This window comes from Danio aesculapii, chromosome 15, assembly GCF_903798145.1.
Source record: "Danio aesculapii chromosome 15, fDanAes4.1, whole genome shotgun sequence".
NCBI lineage: Eukaryota > Metazoa > Chordata > Actinopteri > Cypriniformes > Danionidae > Danio > Danio aesculapii.
In genome coordinates this window covers 3269614-3290559 of record NC_079449.1, presented here as the reverse complement: position 1 = coordinate 3290559, position 20946 = coordinate 3269614, and the positions used below count along the sequence as shown (strand labels likewise).

The 20946-nt window shown below is 39.0% G+C and overlaps 1 protein-coding gene across 1 annotated transcript; it reads right to left on the bottom strand.

Moving 5' to 3' along the window:
* Positions 1 to 3057: 3057 nt before the first annotated feature.
* Positions 3058 to 15214, bottom strand: LOC130242346 (nucleotidyltransferase MB21D2). The gene is made up of 2 exons (XM_056474429.1): positions 14939 to 15214; positions 3058 to 5882 (listed from the first exon to the last, which is right to left on the bottom strand). Exons 1-2 carry the CDS (start codon positions 15171 to 15173, stop codon positions 4618 to 4620), a joined length of 1500 nt encoding a protein of 499 aa, XP_056330404.1. The 5' UTR covers positions 15174 to 15214; the 3' UTR covers positions 3058 to 4617.
* Between the last annotated feature and the right edge of the window lie 5732 nt (positions 15215 to 20946).

The window sequence follows — 20946 nt, the reverse complement described above, 5'->3', positions numbered from 1 at the left end:
TCAGACTATTTTAGCATGTCTGTTTTCAAATAATTATTGCAATTATTACATATTTGGTGCTTTAATAAATCTATAAATGAATTTAGAAGCTGTCATTTTGCTAGATATAATACCAAATATAATAAAGGTGCATTGGAAAAAGTGATTAGTGATTAGTTTACTTTTATTTAAAAGTACATTTACCATAATTATAAAATATTAAGTCAACTTAACAGTTCCAAGTTACAATGGGTTTACTTACATTATTTTTGTAAAGTCAACTTGTTGCTTTTAAGGCAATTGGTTTAAGTAACTACTCACTTTTTACAGTGCATAGTTAATGTACTTAATTTGAAGATTAGGTTTACTCAACTTTTTTTAAAATCAACTAATTGCCTGTTGAAAAGTATGAGGCCAAGAAATTAATACTTTTATTGAGTGAGGATTCATTAAATTGATTAAAAATGACAGTAAAGACAAAATATTACGTGAGCTTTTAATTTCTGATTAATTCAGTTCTTTTCGACTTTAATTCATCAAAGAATCTTGAAAAAAGTAATACTACTACAAATATGTACAACTGTTTTCAACATTTATCATATTAATAATTATAAATTATAGTAACTAATAATAAATGTTTATTTAGAATCAAATCAACATACCTGAATTGATCCTGAATGACACTGAAAACTTGAGAAAATTCAGCTTTAAAGGGCACCTATGGTAAAAAATCTACTTTTCAAGCTGTTTGGACAGACATATGTGCATGTATGGTGTATAGACCGTCATATTGGGGTGATATAAACACACCCAGTGCTTTTTTTTTCAATTTAACAACAAAAAAAATGGTGGACCGATTGGAGCTGTTTTCAGATCGACCGCAACTTTACGTAGGAGAGCGGTCCCCCCGCCCACCAATATTGATTGACAGGCGCGTCATCATATCCTCAGTTTGTTGATTCACGTCCGCCATTTTCAGCGTGAGTCGAAGCGATATCACTAAAGGAACACCCTAGCTCTATTTTTAGATGCAAGGCTCATTGGGCTCAACACAAGATCAATATTCTCCACATTATCGCTCTAATCGGAATTATTGGTTGTATCTTTAGGTAGGTTTGCAAACATGTGTACTTCTCATTGAGTCTACCTTATACTTCAGCCATTTGCATTTCTCGTGATCCCAGAAGCTCCCTGTGATCTTAACTAGCATGCGTTTTACAATTCTAAACATCGGTTTCTATCAGGGTACACTCAAGTCGACAGCTGGGCGCCGCGGACCGCTGCAGAAACCTTTGTTTAGAAGTCAAAAATGCGTGGCGTGACGATTCGGGACACTTCATGTTTCTGCCGCGCCACAGAGAGTGTCTGGTGTGCCGTGTCGCGGCTTCGAGCGGCGCATCCGGTGCCTCAGTCAAAGTTAATTCAGTGTGCGTGGTTATTAGTTTCTGTGTACAAGCTCGGCACTTGAAACTAGCACACAGTTGGCTGTAAAACTGTACAAAGACACAAATGATTTTGTACTCTCTGCTTGGTCTGTGTCCGAGTCGTACATGTACGACTGAACGCGAATCCTCTCACTCATGTTGCTTCTCTCTATCTGCCTGTCAGAATCTGTTATAATATTATTATTAAATCATAAAAAAGAGGTAAACTTTGTGCCCTTTAAATCACGGGAATTAATTACATTTTTAAATGTTTTTACATATGAAAAAGCCATTTTGAATAGTAATAATATGTAACTTTTAATCATTCAAACAGCTTATTTCAATTCAAAAACAGGATATTATTAAGCAATATTTTACTGAAATAAAAAATATATAATAAATATGGTCTGTCTCACACTTTTGTATTTCTGTACAGCTTTATTTACCAAACACAAAGTTTCAAATGCAATGCAACATTGATCCAGAGCAGATATGTTATTTTGCTGAGGTGTCCAAATAGCCGGCTGGCACATATTTATCAAGCATAAATCTAAACAGAGAATAACACATACATACAATCCTCATGGACAGCAGTCTAACGACAACAGCTCAAATAAATCAACAAATTCTGTTTAGTTTTGATATGTCCTGATTCAGATATAAAGAGAAATGCAGGACGGCTTGTAAAAGAGTCTTTAGGGTCCCTTTAATCGGAATAAAAACACCCCATTGGTTGTTTTTTTCAGTGATAAGGCATTACGATTGGTCCCTGTAGATCTTGAAGATTCACGTTTGGTCTGCATGTGTTATTTTAATGAGTGCACGTGATTGGTTGATGCTTATAATCAGCCCATCGGATTGGTCAAACTGGGAAAAGTGGGTGGGGTTAGTTACAGCAGTATGTACACAGTTACAAAGCACATCACATAATGATCGAAATACTCAAATTATTACAAAAACAAAAGTTATTCAATGCACCAATCATGTTTAGCAGCATATATATATATAAAAACAAACAAAAAAAGGATCTTTGATTTTTTTTATAGGGTGAATCTCATAAAAGCCTGTTACATACATACATATATATATATATATATCTAAAAGTTTGAACCACAAAGTATATGGTGTGATTTTATTTGATGCATCATTCGCTCTGGTTTATTTTACATATTATATATTACAAATCAACGTATTACAGTAAAGACAATTTATTGAGAATTAAAAAAATAATAAAAAACATTTAAAAAAATGACACATAAATCATAAACACCTTCAAATAATACTTTCTGAAATTAAAATAATGAAATGTTACACTGGCGTGCTTTCATGAGTTTCACCCAAAGAGATTGTGTGTTAAAAGAAGCAAACATCCATCATCACAGGGAGTGTGTTTGTGTGTATTTCTGGAGTCCTCCTGTGCAGTTGGTAAGATTAAAGTTCGATAAGTGTGTGTGTGTGTGTGTGTGTGTGTGTGTGTGTGTGAAGTGTTGGTGTCTACAATAATGTGTTTACAGTATAATGTTACAGTGTAATTACAAGTAAAGCGTATAAACACATCTTGTCTAATTGCACTTCTGAGTGTAGTTATGGGCATCCTGTTTTCCATGAGCTGAGCACAAATCCCCAACACCAACCCCCCCCCCCCCCCCCCCCCCCTTCCACCCAACATCCTTCCATAAATCTCTCCGTATCCTTCCCATAAAAACTGCCCCTCCATAATGGGGAGGAGCTGATTTGTGGACACGACTTTAACGTGCAGCAGTGAAACAGGATCATGTCCATTTTTAACATCGTATTGAAAGTCTGAAGCGTTTAACATCTCCAGCGCTGTGCAAAACACGAGGCTTTCTGCTTCCAGAACTCATTAAAACCACAAAAAACAACAACAAGGCAGTCATCGGCCAATCAGATCAGGGGGAGTGGCTTTAAAAGGATTTGTCATAATGAGAAAGCGAGATCGTCTGCAGTCAGTGGCCAATCATATCAAGGAGGCATGGCTTTAGAAGAAAGTCAATGATGTGAACCTGATATCATGTCATGTTGTCTGCAGTCAGCAGCCAATCAGATCTGAAGGTGTGGCTTCAAAACGATTTGTCTGCAGTCAGCGGCCAATCAAATCAGGGGGTGTGGCTTTAGAAGAACGTCAACATTGTGAACCTGATATCATGTGATGTTGTCTGCAGACAGCGTCCAATCAGATCTGAGGGTGTGGCTTCACAACGATTTGTCTGCATTCAGCAGTCAATCATATCAGGGGGCGTGGCTTCAGAAGAAAGTCAATGATGTGAACCTGATATCATGTGATGTTGTCTGCAGTCAGTGGCCAATCAGATCTGGAGGCATGGCTGAAGAATGATTTATCTGCATTCAGCAACCAATTAAATCAGGGGGTGTGGCTTAAATATGATTTGTCATCAAAGAGAAAGAGAGACCATGTGCAGTCAGCACCCATCATATCAAGGGCTGTGGCTCTAGATGAGTGTCAAAATAGATGCAAGTCTGCAGTCAGCAGCCAATCAGATCTGGAGGTGTGGCTGCAGAATGATATGTTTGCAGTCAGCGACCAATTATATCAGGGGTGTGGCTTAACTATGATTTATCATCAGTGTGAAAGTTAGACCATCTGCTGTCAGCAGCCAATCATTTCAGGGGGCGTGGCTTTAGAAGAACGACGACGATGTGAGCGTGATATTTTGTGATGTGGTCTGCAGTCAGCATCCAATCAGATCTGGAGGCGTGGCTTCGGAAGAATTTCTCTGCAGTCAGCGGCTTATCATATTAGGCGTGACTTCAGAAGAAGCCAGGGGGCATGGCTTCAGAAGAACATCATTGATGTGAACCTGATAACGTGATGATGTCTGTAATCAGCACCCAATTAGATCATGGGGCATGGATTCAGCATGATTATCATCAATAATAAAGTAAGATCATCCCAATAAAATCACGGGGGCGTGGCCTCAGACAAACCTGCAATCTGCAACCAATCATATTAGGGGGTTTGGCAAAATTAAAATCATGCAATGCCAACTGCAGTCAGCGACCAATGGGAGCAGGGGGTGTGGCTTTAGAAAAACTTCTCATCAATTCGAACGTCTTCTACCATCTGCGCCTAATCAGATCAGGAGGCGTGGCTTCAGAAGTATTGACCAGTAAGGAAATTAGTTCATGTGGCATCATCTGCTGTTATCGCCCAATCAGATCAAGGGGTGTGGCTTTAAAAGAACTTATCATCTATGCGAAAGTGAGGTCGCGTTACATCGTCTGGATTGATGAAGACGGAAATGGACTTCCCAGGATTCTCCGTGACCAGTTGTTGGAGTTTCTTTGCAAGTCGGTCGTCCGGTTGCTGATCGGCTCCTGTTTCGGACAGCGGAGATGGCAGGTTTGAGCTTCCACCGCGCCACTGAAGCTCAACCGTAAGCCGCGATGCAGCTTTTGCATGCTCGATTGCGCTCCGCAAGTGTTCTGCAGGATCAGAGCGTACAGAAGACAACTTTCTTGCATGCAGCATGGCCATGTCATCACTTAGATGCTCTAGCATGTTGCATTGCGGGATGAAGTAATTCGGGCAGGTCTTATTCACCAAGCAATGCTGCAAGTCGTCAATCAAACCCAGCAAAAAGTGTGCAGCGTAATCTTCCTGCGCCAAATACGTATGCGGCAGGCGATCACAGGACCAGAGCATGAGCGAGCGCAGGTGATACGGGCTGATCGCTTTGGGTCGAGATAACAGCTTAATAATCAGAGCTTTACACGCCTGGTACGCCTGCATCAAACTTGCAGATATGCACTTCTTCAGCTGCACTTCGCTGCGCGCAAAAGACAAACGCCATTCGTTCTCCTTCTGACCCGTAGACGAGCATGCAGGTAGTAAATAAAACCCACTAATCACTTCCTCCTCTGTAATTTTCCCATCCCAAAAATGGTTTTCCATCAGCCAGCTTTGGGCGACCGCAGGCCAACCTTTAAAGGATACAACCGGAACTACATCATACAACATCCGACTGCCTCCGACGCCAAGGATTATCGAGATAACCGTGGCATTGCGCTCAACTTTTTCAACCCGTGGGACGCCACGCTGTGGCTTCTTCTGGATCTCCGCCAGAACCATACTAATGGATTCGTAGAACCAATCTGCCACCAGTGTGGGTGAAAAAAAGTAATTGGTGGCGCCATTGGCGTGGTCAATCATTGTACAGCAGTCCTTCCACTTATTAATAGTTCCTTCGTCAAAGAGCCGCAGACTGAGCCATGAGTGACAGAGCGCTGAATGTCGCATGTCCAGCGTGACCGGCTGGTTTCGGTCGTGGAGTTTGAGCGCAGGAACCAGCAGTGTGAAGTCCATGTCGTAATCTGCTCCCCGTGCGTACACCGTCAGCTCGTCCAGATCCATGTCCACCACTCCCTCCCGAACCCCGCCTGACAGCAGCAGGTACTCATTGGCAACCGGAAGCTTCTGGTCCAACTTCTGCACCATGCCTGAAAACAGGAGATTACAACATTAGCCACAGACGTTTGTTTTTTGACTGCTAAATTGTACAGACCTACAATACCTTTTTTACTTTTCTGCAAAGGACAACCTTGACTACGTTTACATGGACATCAGTAATCTAATTATTTGTCTTAATCTGAATAAGACAATAATATGACTAAGGTGATTACATGAGTTGCTTTTTGTTCCTTTAAATGTTCCCGTTTTACATATTATTGTACATGGTTCGATTAACATCATTACGTCAACATTCAACACTAGTTTCCTCCAATGTTTTACTCAACAAGAGCTTGTGTTTGTAATGGCACCATATGGGATATGTGTGGGCATTTAATTTTTAGTTTTGCACCAAGTTCAACTGCAGTAAATTTCTTACATTATGCGTACAAACATACGACGGCAGATACAAATTCTCAAGCAACAGGCCACATCTGCCATTTCATTAACTAACTTTTCATTCATGCCCCCACTACAAACTCTGAGGTACTGGATGAGAACAGTCACCATTTCCCACCACAAATGTGCTCTCTTAAGCCTGGTTTATACTTCTGCGTCGATTGATCGGTGTGACCCACGGCGCAAGCCTTGTTCATTGTCGTGCATTTATACTTCTGCACGCTTTTTGTTTTGCTCTGCAATAACACTTCCAAAACGCTAGCTGGCAGTAGGTTTTTATGTTCCTCTGTGTTGAGTTTCTTCGCTGGTGTTTTGTTTTTTCTGAACGCTACCTTAATGTATAAGTAGCTCAGACTCACTCGTTTTGAGGTGGGAACCAGCGGATGTGCAACAACTTTAACCATAGGGTAAACACAAAACAAAACTTTCCATCCGGAGCTCCTTCACGGGACTCAACACTTGTAAACACTCACTCCAACGGGTTCGCGCGGGTCTCGGTCCTGCCCACACTCATCAGCGATATAAAGCCGACCAATCTCAGAGCTTGCGCTACGCGTTGTTGCAATGCGTAGATACATTTTTTGAGAGGTGCACATCAGCATCGGCGACGGCCACGGCGAGGGCTATGCGTCTACTCGTAGGCTGCGCCAGAGCATACGCATGCGCTTGACGGAAAAGTATAAATCAGCCTTTACTTGAAACCATTCTCATTTGTTTATCGTCAAATGTCTGACAACTGGCGTATGTGCGTCCTGTCGCAAAATGTAGTGAAAAGTAGTACCAAGGTGATTGCGGTGTTTACATGCCTGTACTGCACTTATGTTACTAAAATAGCAATACTCCACATGTCTGAATTCGATTTCTGCTCAGTTCGATTATAACTTTAGTAGAATTAAGGTCATTCAAAATTGCTGTTTACCTGGTAGACTGTTACGCCCCATTTACCCGAGGTGTCGGCTTCAACGCTTCCCATTCACTTTTAATGGGTGATGTCAGGCGTTGCTGAACTGCATTGTGGATCCATCGGCACCGCTTCAGAGGCGTTGCTCACTGCAGAAGTTGGTACTTGCCCAACTTTTCAAGCGCCGACTGAAGCGTCAGCCAATCAGATCGCTGTATGCAAATACAACAGCTCAGGCAGTGGCCTATTGCTGACTAAATTCATTGGCTGACGCTGCTATGACGATCGCGTCAGCCCCAACTTCAGACACGCCCTCTGTCAAGCATTGACGCTAAAGCCCCGTGTGAATGGGGTGTTAGGGTGCTTTCACATCTGTGGTTTAGTTCATTTGGTCTGGACCAAGGGCAAAAAATGATACATTGTAGCATTTTCTGCCGTTTTGGGTCCTTTTCACACCACACTGATTGCTTTGGTCCGAACCAGTTGAAAAGAACAAAAATGCAGTCATGTGACAAAATCCACATCACTCATTGACCAGATGTTATTGAACGTGTTTCCTAAACTGCTTTTTGATTGGTCAGAAGTAACGTGTGGGAAAATGCCAATGGAACTCCCGCAAGTAAACAAACCAGCCGACACAAAATGTCGCTGCGCTGACTGATTGTATCCCTGGTCATAGTATACTATATAGTTTGTGTACATCACTTTAGACAAACTATACATTTCGAGAATGAAGCGCAGCTGCGGCTGGAAAACAATGCAATTTAATACATTGCAAACAGCAAATGATTTAGCAGGAGCAGTGAATTAATTTAGCTAAACTGCGACATGGTCATCTTCCGGAAATATTACTAATAATCGATCAGGTAATGTTTTTCCCTCTCTCTCTCTCTGTGTTTAAAACTGTTGGTAAAGCGCTTTTTTCACGTAGGGGGAGGGGTTCACCTTTAAATGGACAGGACAGTGGAGATTACAGACAATAAAGTGAGGGGAGCAGAGAGAGAGAGAGGGGAAGGATCGGCAAAGGACCTTAAGCTGGGAATGGAACTCAAGTCGCCTTGATCACCTGAATGCTGTATGTCGATGCACCACTAACCACTAGGCTAATATACTGTCGCTAATAATGGGGGCGCTAATATACTGTCAATTTTGGTCAACCTTTTAAATCTGAAACAGAAATTCTTCAAATTAGGTAATTAGGATGTCAACAAACCCTCCTTTTTAAAAGCTGTCTGTTATGAATATGGAGCTAATAATGAGACAATACTTTGACAGAACTTTTAGAATTTAAATTGAGTAGATCTGAATTGAGTGATATTTAATAAAACTAAATATTATATGCCATTTTTTATACGGTTGTTTAAAATACTAGTTGGAATACTGGCGGAAATTAAACTCTGATTGGTCAGTCGAGGCATTTCTAAGTATGTTATGACAACATAAATTAACAACCGCTAAATAACACAGTCTCAACAATAGGCAGGCTAATATAATAAACGTAACAGTAACATAATAATAAACTACTATGGGTTTTGTGTCAAATGTTTATGCAATGTTACATAAAAACCTTTCAGTCTTTTTTTATAGAAACCAAGAGTTCATTTGCAAAAACAGATGATTGTAATTTTTCAGAAATCTTTCTTTGTAATTAAACAATTTAACCAAACAATTGTACAAAAAAGTAGTTCTTAAAATGGAGTTCTGTCTTTGCAAATAATCTCTTCATCTGCATATTAAACTGGAATAGGAAAAAATATAGACTGCAAAACATCACCTTGTTTAGGAAGAACGTTTTTAATGGAGTGATTTTAGCAATATACGTCTTGCCATAAACACCTAATGTGAGTTATTTCGCAATTAAGGTAATTCTGATAAGACGTTACCGTAGTGTTATAGGGTCAAATATATGAAGCAATATATATGAAGGTTAATCTTTAACTGCAAGAGCAACAGAAGAGACGCAATAGAGTTCATAAAAACTATTCCAACACAAACACAATGAACACTGCTAACTAGGGCTGCACAATATATCGGGTCAGCATCGATATCGCACCGTGTGCAATGTTGAGTTGGGATTATATTTGATCACTAATTGAGTTTTTTTGCAAATTATAACCATAACAGAGTGAAACTTTATCATTTGCATGCATTTTAAAGGCGTTTCAAGAGAGAGGAAAGCATTCAGGCACTAAAACGTACAACATTTGTGACTTTAATGCAGAATAATTTTACTGAATTATTAATACATTGAAGACTCTACAGTGTTATGTTTACATTTCATTATACAATCTCTGTATCTGAATCCTGTTGACTCTTCGGTAAACCACAAAGCACGGTTTATTTAATCTGAATTAATGATTATTTACCAAATCATCTGATGAAATTGTATTCGTATGACAATATATATTTCAGAAAAACAGAATATTGCAATGTCAGATTTTTCCAATATCGTGCAAGCCTACTCCCAACTGAACTCAGGTGCAGAAAATAATCCCCATGCAGTGTGAGATGACATCACACCTGAGCTCAGGTTGGAGATTTAGTGTGCATGCTCCAACCAGAGTCTCGTGGGTATTAAAAATCTGCCACCAGCAGCAGAAGCTCCTCTAGAGACTCCCAGAAAAACCAAAACAACTCTGTGTGTGTGCGTGTGTGTGTGTGCGTGTGTGTGCGTTTTCACTCCTCCAGTGAGGCCACAGAAAGTTCAACATTCAGAAATGCACCCTCAAGCCCACAGTCAGAAGAAACTAATTCAATCGTATTTCCAGATGCCAAGAGGAACGGAAAATGTCTCGTAACGTGCAACCAGAGCTGGGTGGATTACTTATGAAGCGTAATCAGTTACGGATTACAAATTACACAACAAAATCAGTCATATAACCTCTTAGATTACACATTTATGCAATGCAATTGGAGTACCCTTTGATTACATGTTGATTACTTTTGGGCCAACTATTAATTAAGGATGCACTTAGGCTATGCTATCTGAACCGTGCCCAGGCCCAGGAGTAGGGCTGCACGACAATGGAAAAATCTGACATTAAATATATATATATATATATATATATATATATATATATATATATATATATATATATATATATATATATATATATATATTCATTGTATTAATAATTCAGTAAAATTATTCTGCATTAAAGTCACAAACGTTGTACGTTTTAGTGCCTGAATGCTTTCCTCTCTCTTAAAAAGCCTTTAAAACACATGCAATTGATAAAGTTTCACTCTGTTATGGTTATACTTTGCAATGACTCCACAAATCTCATGTATTCTCTATTGTTGATCAACTACACTCACCGGCCATTTTATTAGGTACACCTATCCAACTGCTCGTTAATGCAAATTTCTACTCAGCCAATCACATGACAGCAACTCAATGCATTTAGGCATGTAGACATGGTCAAGACGATCTGCTGCTGTTCAAAGCGAGCATCAGAACGGAGAAAAAGGTGATTTAAGTGACTTTGAACGTGGCATGGTTGTTGGTGCCAGACGGGCTGGTCTGAGTATTTCAGAAACTGCTGATCTACTGGGATTTTCACGCACAACCATCTCTAGGGTTTACAGAGAATGGTCTGAAAGAGAGAAAATACCCAGTGAGCGGCAGTTCTGTGGGCACAAATGCCTTGTTGATGCCAGAGGTCAGAGGAGAATGGCCAGACTGGTTCCAGCTGATAGAAAGGCAACAGTAACTCAAATAACCACTTGGTATAACCGAGGTTTGCAGAAGAGCATCTCTGAACACACAACACGTCCAACCTTGAGGCGGATGGGCTACAGCAGCAGAAGACCACACCGGGTGCCACTCCTGTCAGCTAAGAACAGGAAACTGAGGCTACAATTCACACAGGCTCACCAAAACTGGACAATAGAAGATTGGAGAAACGTTGCCTGGTCTGAAGAGTCTCCATTTCTGCTGCCACATTCGGATGGTCGGGTCAGAATTTGGCATCAACAACATAAAAGCATGGATCCATCCTGCCTTGTATCAATGATTCAGGCTGGTGGTGGTGGTGTAATGGTGTGGGGGATATTTTCTTGGCACACTTTGGGTCCATTAGTACCAACTGAGCATCGTGTCAACGCCACAGCCTACCTGAGTATTGCTGCTGACCATGTCCATCCCTTTATGACCACAGTGTACTCATCTTCTGATGGCTACTTCCAGCAGGATAACACACCATGTCATAAAGCGTGAATCATCTCAGACTGGTTTCTTGAACATGACAATGAGTTCACTGTACTCAAATGGCCTCCACAGTCACCAGAGCTCAATCCAATAGAGCACCTTTAGGATGTGGTGGAGCGGGAGATTGGCATCATGGATGAGCAGCCAACAAATCTGCAGCAACTGTGTGATGCTATCAAGTCAATATGGAGCAAAATTTCTGAGGAATATTTCCAGTACCTTGTTGAATCTATGCCACGAAGGATTAAGGCAGTTCTGAAGGCAAAGAGGAGTTCAACACTGTACTATTAAGGTGTACCTAATAAAGTGGCCAATGAGTGTATATTGTTCAGCACTTACTACCCAGCTCTATATGGATCAGTGAATGCAGCTCTTTTCATCCTCATAATGTGACTTCAGAAAGCAAATAGTGTCAGTGCTGATTTGATCCACTCTCCAGCACAGTGAGTCTGTGTGTATGTGTGTGTGTGTGTGAGTGTATGGCTGAGTAAACACAGAGGTTCAGCTCTGCTTGACTGCATTGCTCTGGGCCTCAGACGCGTTCTCTGCTTCTGAACTCATGCGTCTGGACGGATCTCTGATGTTCAGCTCTTCTGCTTCATGGTTAATCGTGATGCATCACTTCTGCTCACTGTCTCTGAGAATTCAGCTCAGATATAAACTCAGCATTTATGGTTTAACTAAGACATGATGGCCACCATTTAAAAAGAATTTAACACCACTTATTAAAACAGGCCTATTATTTAAATGCCATCCATGTGAGACTTCCAAATATGCATGACAATATGATCAAAGTGTGCAATCAACTGTTTATATGCTTGTTTATAATTTAAATACATCCATATGAAAAAATACTGTAGTGTTTTTAAACCACATTTGTAGTAAAGTACCTGCATTTAATCTGATGTAGTGATTCTATAGTTGCTATGGTAACACAACCACAATAGTAATTGATCTGTTGTGGTGATTCTATAGTTGCTATGGTAACACAATCACAATAGTAACTGATCTGTTGTGGTGATTCTATAGTTGTTATGGTAACACAACTACTATAGTAATTCATCTGTTGTGGTGATTCTACAGTTGCTATGGCAACACAACCACAATAGTAATTGATCTGTTGTGGTTATTCTATAGTTGCTATAGTAACACAACTACTATAGTAATTAATCTGTTGTGGTGATTCTACAGTTGCTATGGCGACACAACCACAATAGTAATTGATCTGTTGTGGTGATTCTATAGTTGCTATGGTAACACAATCACTATAGTTATTATTCTGTTGTGGTGATTCTATAGTCGCTATGGCAACACAACCACAATAGCAGGGATCACCAAACTTGTTTCTGGAGGTCCGGTGTCCTGCAGATTTTAGCCCCAACCCAATCAAACACACCTGAACAAGATAATCAAGGTCTTACTAGGTATACTTGAAACACACAGGCAGGTGTGTTGAGGCAAGTTGGAGCTAAACCCTGCAAGGCACCGGACCTCCAGGAACGAGATTGGTGACCCCTGCACTATAGTAATTATTCTGTTGAGGTGATTCTACAGATGCTATGGCAACACAACCAGTATAGTAATTAATCTATTGTGGTGATTCTATAGTCGCTATGGCAACACAACCACAACAGTAATTAATCTGTTGTGGTAATTCTATAGTTGCTATGGTAACACAATCACTATAGTAATTAACCTGTTGTGGTGACTCTATAGTCGCTATGGCAACACAACCACTATAGTAATTAATCTGTTGTTGTGATTCTACAGTTGCTATGGCAACACAACCACTATAGTAATTGATCTGTTGTGGTGATTCAACAGTTGCTATGGTAACACAATCACTATAGTAATTAAACTGTTGTGGTGACTCTATAGTCGCTATGGCAACACAACCACTATAGTAATTGATCTGTTGTTGTGATTCTACAGTTGCTATGGCAACACAATCACTATAGTAATTGATCTGTTGTGGTGATTCTACAGTTGCTACGGCAACACAAACACTATAGTAATTAAACTGTTGTGGTGACAAACACTATAGTAATTAATCTGTTGAGGTAATTCTATAGTTGCTATGGCAACACAACCACTATAGTAATTAATCTGTTGTGGTGATTCTATAGTTGCTATGGTAACACCAACTATTGTAATTGATCTGTTGTGGTGATTCTATAGTTGCTATGGTAACAACAACAACTCTAGCAATATAAACAAATGATCCAATACTGTAGATTTCTATACTACTGTGTATATTATACTACAATAGACTACAGTTTACTGTAGTAAAACTAAAGTATACTACAGTAACTATAACATTCTATCAGTACACTATAGTTATTAGCATTATTTTGCATAATACTACAGTACATTGTGATTAAAAAAGATTTGTAAATATACATTATAATACACTTTAGTATGGTACAAAAACATTTAAATATTTACTATAAATTACTATAGTATTTTTTCACATGGGCATAATTGGAAATTTATTCTTAAATAAATAGTTTTATGAGAACAATTGTCGCTATGGGGCGTGGCTAAGCATATTTCACCCAATCAGAGAAGGACTGCCACTACAGAGCAGAAGCAAATGGCCAGATTTTGATTAAAGATAACCAAAACAAATTGTTTTTTTCAGTGGATTAACTTGGCACAGATTAATTTTACACCTTAAGGCTACATTTTGATTCCATGCAGACTTTAAAGAGATCTTTAATGTCATGCCTGGTGAAAAAAGCATAGCCTGAGGGTAAAAAAAAACAACTGACAGCTAATGTTTATAAAGGAAGGTGAACAATTTCCTGGAAGAAAGACTTGCTGTTTAGTCTGTTTAACATACAATGCTACATTTTGACATTTAAAAATATATTTAGCACTATTTACATAGAAAATAATCATTATTAAAGTAAGAAAATCATGTTGCTTTAAAGACATGATGGTTACTAAACAATGAGCCTTATTTTGCATCATGTTTGGGAAAAGCCAAAAAAATCATTGTAGCCTATGGGTCAGAAGTACTGATTTTTCTTCAGTACTTCTAGAATATTAAGCAAATATCATGTTCCCTGGAGATACTTTGTACATTTGTAATTGTAAATATACCAAAACTACATTTTTGATAAGTAATGTGCATTGTTAAGCACTTTCAACTAGATTTTTAAACCCTCAGATATTCCAGATTTACAAATAGTTTCATATCAGCTAAATAGTACCCTAGCAAAGCAAACATTAAAGGGAAGCTTATTTATTCAGCTTTTCTCTGATGTATTAATCTCATTGTCCCACTTGTGACTCGTTTTGTGGACAAGGGTCACACATGAACAACAGTGATTCGTGATTTAAAGGTGTTGCATCTGAAACACACCCATCAATACCGTCGTCATCCTCATAAACACACACTGAAAGGCTTCACAAAGACACACACAAGCAAAACAACCCACACTTCTCTCCTCCTTCCATATGCATGTAAATAAAGGCTGGTTTTGTGGTTTGGGGCATGCATTGAGGATTGAGGAATAGGAGCTCTTTCTCACCGAGCATGGAGAAGATGAAGTCCTTGGCCGTGTGGATCTCGAGCGCGCGCTGGTCGTCGTACTCGCGCTGCTCGTGCTTGCTGAACTCTCCGATCAGCCGGTTGAGCTCCTCTATCCGCGTCCCGGACCTGAAGTCCAGCTCGGGGGCCTGCGGGACGGGTTTGGAGCTGCTCGGGGTGGCGGTGGGACTGTTTCCAGCTGAAGCAGCCCGGCTGGAGAGCGCAGGCGCCGCCATGTTCGCGAGGAGTCGGTGGAGCTGAAGCGCGCGCACGCACACACACGCGCACGCGCAGAGAGAAAAGAGATAAGTTAGTGAACAACATTGGCTTTGAGGCGTTGTTAGTTTTTGTGCAGCATCAGATTTTTTTGTTTTTATCGCCCTCCTTTTCTGTTGATAGCTGTTTTTGCCTCTTTGACTTCCATTAGAGTCACATTTATTTATTGCAAAGCCATGACAGCATAATCACCCACATAGCTAAATTTCTCTGGCCCAAATCTGGCCCACGCAATCAGCTTTAGCTTGGCCCACGGTACATGATTGGACCAAGTCTGGCTTCCATACAAGGACCAAACATGGACCATATCTGGACCAAGTCTCAGTCAAGTTAATAACCCATAGCTGGGCCTGAACTGGGCCAGATATGTTGGTGTGTCACGACTGCAATGAAATTTATAAACCCATGAAGCATTTCGATTTATGGTTGTTCTTTTTTTGAAGCGACCTGATTGGTAGAATTTTTTCTTTTCTCAAAAAATAATTTGAATGTATTTTTAAAGTGGGTCAAGGATGCCAAACTTACATGGCAATTTTTTTCTGTCTCAAATCTGGCCCACACAATCAGCTTTTTCTTGGCCCACATGCCATAGTGAGTTACGGTACATGATTGGACCAAGTCTGGCTTCCATACAAGGGTCTCAACCAAGGTAATAACCCATAACTGGGCCTGAACTGGGCCAGATATGTTAATGTGTCACGACTGCAATGAATTTGATAACCCCATGAAGCATTTCGCTTTAGGCGCACTATGGGCGTGTTTTTTCTCGAAGCGACCTGATTGGTAGAATTTTTTCTTCACTTTATAAATAATTTTATTGGATTTTAAATGTGGGTCAAGAAAGGCCAAACTTTTGTGGCCCACATATACATTTTTAATATCTGGGCCAAATAATAAATATCTGGCCAAGTCTTGTGTGCCACCTTAAAGTCGGTGCCACCTCTGCCAAGCCCGGGCCATGTTTGGCCCACATGCTGTCTGCCAGTGCCGGACGAATGCCTGCTGTCCCAGCTTGCTCGCCAGCTTGCTCTGCCTGCTGTCCCATGCCAAATCTGGACCAGAATTCTTTGCTACCTGGGCATGCATTCCTGATTGTTGCTGGTTTTCCCTCTTGGGAAGAGATGCAGTTTGTCATTTTTACTGTTGATCATCAGTTGACACCTTTAACTTTTTAGACCTGGACAAAAAAAGCTCTAGCTTTCATGTGGAGTTATGTTGGAGCAAATTACAGTGTGCATTTAATTGTATCTGGCTGCAAACTTCCTGATCTCAGACACATGCATTCAATGGAGCTAGTGACATCACTGTGAGGTGTAGGGTTAGGGGTGGGGTTAGGTGTATGCTAAAAGCATTGCATGCAGTCTCAGCTTGCATGTTTGATTGCTTTATTTATATAGCACATTTAAAACCAAAGTGCTTTACAAGTCAACCAACACACAAAATCTATACTTGTACATGTAAACAAAACAAAATTAATTACAATCAAATGCCAGAGACAGAAGATGTTTTTTTAAATGACTTAAAAGCACCAAGGGAAAAGCATGACCTGATAGTCATTCATTCATTCTGTCACAGCAGAATGAACCGCCAACTTATCCAGCATATGTTTTACGCAGCGGATGCCCTTCCAGCCACAACCCAACCCTGGGAAACACCCATACACTGCCGCATTTACACACATACAGTACACTATGGCCAATTTAGCTTATTCAATTCACCACGTCTCATGTCCTTTTGATTTTCATCGAGACTTGGGAACAACTAGTTGAAACTGTTGTGCTGACCGAAGAGGCCTATAATAATAATAATAATAATAATAATAATAATAATAATAATAATAATAATAATAATAATAATAATAATTCCTTACATTTATATAGCGCTTTTCTAGACACTCAAAGTGCTTTCCGCATGTTTGGGGGAATCTCCTCAACCACCACCAGTGTGCGGCATCCACCTAGATGACACGACGGCAGCCATATTGCGCCAGACCGCACACCACACACCAGCTGATTGGTGGAGAGGCCTAGATGAAGTGTGCCAGTATCCCCGTGAGAAAGCTCACCAATGTAAGTCCACCAGGTTTGCAGCCAGACCCCTCTCGCATAAATACATGACCTTGTTTTTGTTTACTCCAAGTAGTTCTGAGAGCTAAGGTGCTTATTTTGATTTTCTCAGATGTATCAAGATATGTGCGCAAAGGTTTCTTTCTCTCTCTCACACACACACTATACTCCATATAACTGCATATAAAGGTCAGAAACTAAGCTTTTTTTGCACCACAACTGATGATTCACTGTAAAAATGAAAAATTGTACCTCTTCCCAGAAGGGAAAACCAGCAACAATCAAGAATGCATGATTATATGCTGTCTTGGCTTTGCAATAAAAAAATGTGATTATAATGGAAGTCAATGGGGCAAAAACAGCCCCCAACATAATCAAAGGGGAGTAAATTTTCCCACAGTGTATTGTTAAGGTTTAACACAAAAATTCTAAGCATTTTTTTCAAAATATGTGTGAATATAATATTTGTTACCAAAAATAATTTCATTTGCTAAAACACAGAGAAAGCCAGTGGCCTAATTAAGACTAAACAGCACCCCAGAGTGAATGAAAACATCCCCAACAGCCGTCAAGGGTTAAACAATTATAATTATGTAGTATATGCGGAGCTAGTGTTTCTTCCCATACTGATAAACAGTTAATTTGACTTTTTTCCCATTGTGTACAGTTCCTTTTACAGCATCGATGTTGTAATGTAATTAAAATACAATCAGTTAAACAGACTTTGGCATTCATTTAGTTGCTCAAGAATAAAACGAGACAAAAAGCCTTTTACTCGCACACGCCCGTCAGAATTAGCAGGCTAGCGCAGAAGCTCCATTGAATATACCGGGATGAAATACATGTTCATATTTTAAAGACATGGTGGGGGAAAGTGTAATTTAATGCCGTGCTTCTTGTGCAATCTGAATATCACCCCAGTATATTCAATAGAGCTTCTTCGCTAGCCTGCTGGTTCTGACATGGGAGTAAACGGCTTTTTGTCTCGTTTTATGCCTGAGCTACTAAATGAATGCCAGAGTCAGAGAATGTATTTTAATTACATTACAACAATGATGCTGTAAAAGGAACTGTATAAATGGAAAAAAGTCACATTAACCGTTCACCAGAAGTTTATCGGTATGGGAAGAAACACTAGCTCCGCATACAGTATACTATGGAAGCCCGTTCCAGCCACTGAATAAAAAAAATTAATTGAAAAAAAAAAAACCTAAAAAAAAAATTAAGTCAGAATTCTGAGTTATAAAGTCAGAATTGCGAGTTATTAAGTCAGAATTGCGAGTTATTAAGTCAGAATTTTGAGTTATAAAGTCAGAATTGCGAGTTATAAAGTCAGAATTGCGAGTTATTAAGTCAGAATTCTGAGTTATGAAGTCAGAATTGCGAGTTATTAAGTCAGAATTCTGAGTTATAAAGTTAGAATTGCGAGTTATTAAGTCAGAATTCTGAGTTATAAAGTCAGAATTGAGAGTTATTAAGTCAGAATTCCGAGTTATAAAGTCAGAATTGCGAGTTATTAAGTCAGAATTTTGAGTTATAAAGTCAGAATTGCGAGTTATAAAGTCAGAATTGCGAGTTATTAAGTCAGAATTCTGAGTTATGAAGTCAGAATTGCGAGTTATTAAGTCAGAATTCTGAGTTATAAAGTTAGAATTGCGAGTTATTAAGTCAGAATTCTGAGTTATAAAGTCAGAATTGCGAGTTATAAAGTCAGAATTGCGAGTTATAAAGTCAGAATTCTGAGTTATAAAGTCAGAATTCTGAGTTATAAAGTCAGAATTGCGAGTTATTAAGTCAGAATTCTGAGTTATAAAGTCAGAATTGCGAGTTATAAAGTCAGAATTGCGAGTTATAAAGTCAGAATTGCGAGTTATTAAGTCAGAATTGCAAGTTATAAAGTCAGAATTGCAAGTTATAAAGTCAGAATTTTGAGTTATAAAGTCAGAATTGCGAGTTCTAATGTCAGAATTCTGAGTTATAAAGTCAGAATTGCGAGTTATTAAGTCAGAATTCTGAGTTATAAAGTCAGAATTCTGAGTTATAAAGTCAGAATTGCGAGTTCTAATGTCAGAATTCTGAGTTATAAAGTCAGAATTGCGAGTTATAAAGTCAGAATTGCGAGTTATAAAGTCAGAATTCTGAGTTATAAAGTCAGAATTGCGAGTTATAAAGTCAGATTTCTGAGTTATAAAGTCAGAATTCTGAGTTATAAAGTCAGAATTGCGAGTTATAAAGTCAGATTTCTGAGTTATAAAGTCAGAATTGCGAGTCATAAAGTCAGAATTCTGAGTTATAAAATCAGAATTGCGAGTTATAAAGTCAGAATTCTGAGTTATAAAGTCAGAATTCTGAGTTATAAAGTCAGAATTGCAAGTTATAAAGTCAGAATTTTGAGTTATAAAGTCAGAATTGCGAGTTATAAAGTCAGAATTGCAAGTTATAAAGTCAGAATTTTGAGTTATAAAGTCAGAATTGCGAGTTATAAAGTCAGAATTGCGAGTTATAAAGTCAGAATTGCAAGTTATAAAGTCAGAATTTTGAGTTATAAAGTCAGAATTGCGAGTTCTAATGTCAGAATTCTGAGTTATAAAGTCAGAATTGCGAGTTATTAAGTCAGAATTCTGAGTTATAAAGTCAGAATTCTGAGTTATAAAGTCAGAATTGCGAGTTTTAATGTCAGAATTGCGAGTTATAAAGTCAGAATTCTGAGTTATAAAGTCAGAATTGCGAGTTATAAAGTCAGAATTGCGAGTTATTAAGTCAGAATTCTGAGTTATAAAGTCAGAATTCTGAGTTATAAAGTCAGAATTGCGAGTTTTAATGTCAGAATTGCGAGTTATAAAGTCAGAATTCTGAGTTATAAAGTCAGAATTGCGAGTTATAAAGTCAGATTTCTGAGTTATAAAGTCAGAATTCTGAGTTATAAAGTCAGAATTGCGAGTTATAAAGTCAGATTTCTGAGTTATAAAGTCAGAATTGCGAGTCATAAAGTCAGAATTCTGAGTTATAAAGTCAGAATTGCGAGTTATAAAGTCAGAATTGCGAGTTATAAAGTCAGAATTGCGAGTTATTAAGTCAGAATTCCAAGTTACAAATGAGTTTCCTGTTATGCCGACTGGCCATGAATGGAGTTTTAAAGACGCATGCACATTAGCTCATAATCATAACATAAAGCCTGTATCTGACTTTTTAATGTTTATCACGCTTTCATTTATGGCCAATCTCCGTAACAGGAAACTCCTTTAAAACTCGCAATTCTGACTATAACTCGCAGTTCTGACTTTATAACTCGCAATTCTGGCTATAACTCGCAATTCTGAAAACTCAGAAATGCGACTTTATAACTCAGACTCTGACTTAATTTTATTTTATTTTTTTCACTTAATTTTTTTTTATTCAGTGGCGGGAACGGGCTTCCATAGGGTATACCCTATTCATTTGAGAAATGAAACATTACATTAAGAACTAAAGCACAACATTGCAACAACGTCAATTCAATTTCTAAAACATTAATTGCAATCACCAATGAATTATGTTAATGAGTCTTTAATGAACTACTGCTCATTTTATTTAAAAATAAGCATTCATATATTTTTTAACAGCAAAGCATGCATTTCAAAGATAGTGTCAGTCGAGGTTTTTATGCACTGTTATGGACTAAGCTGAA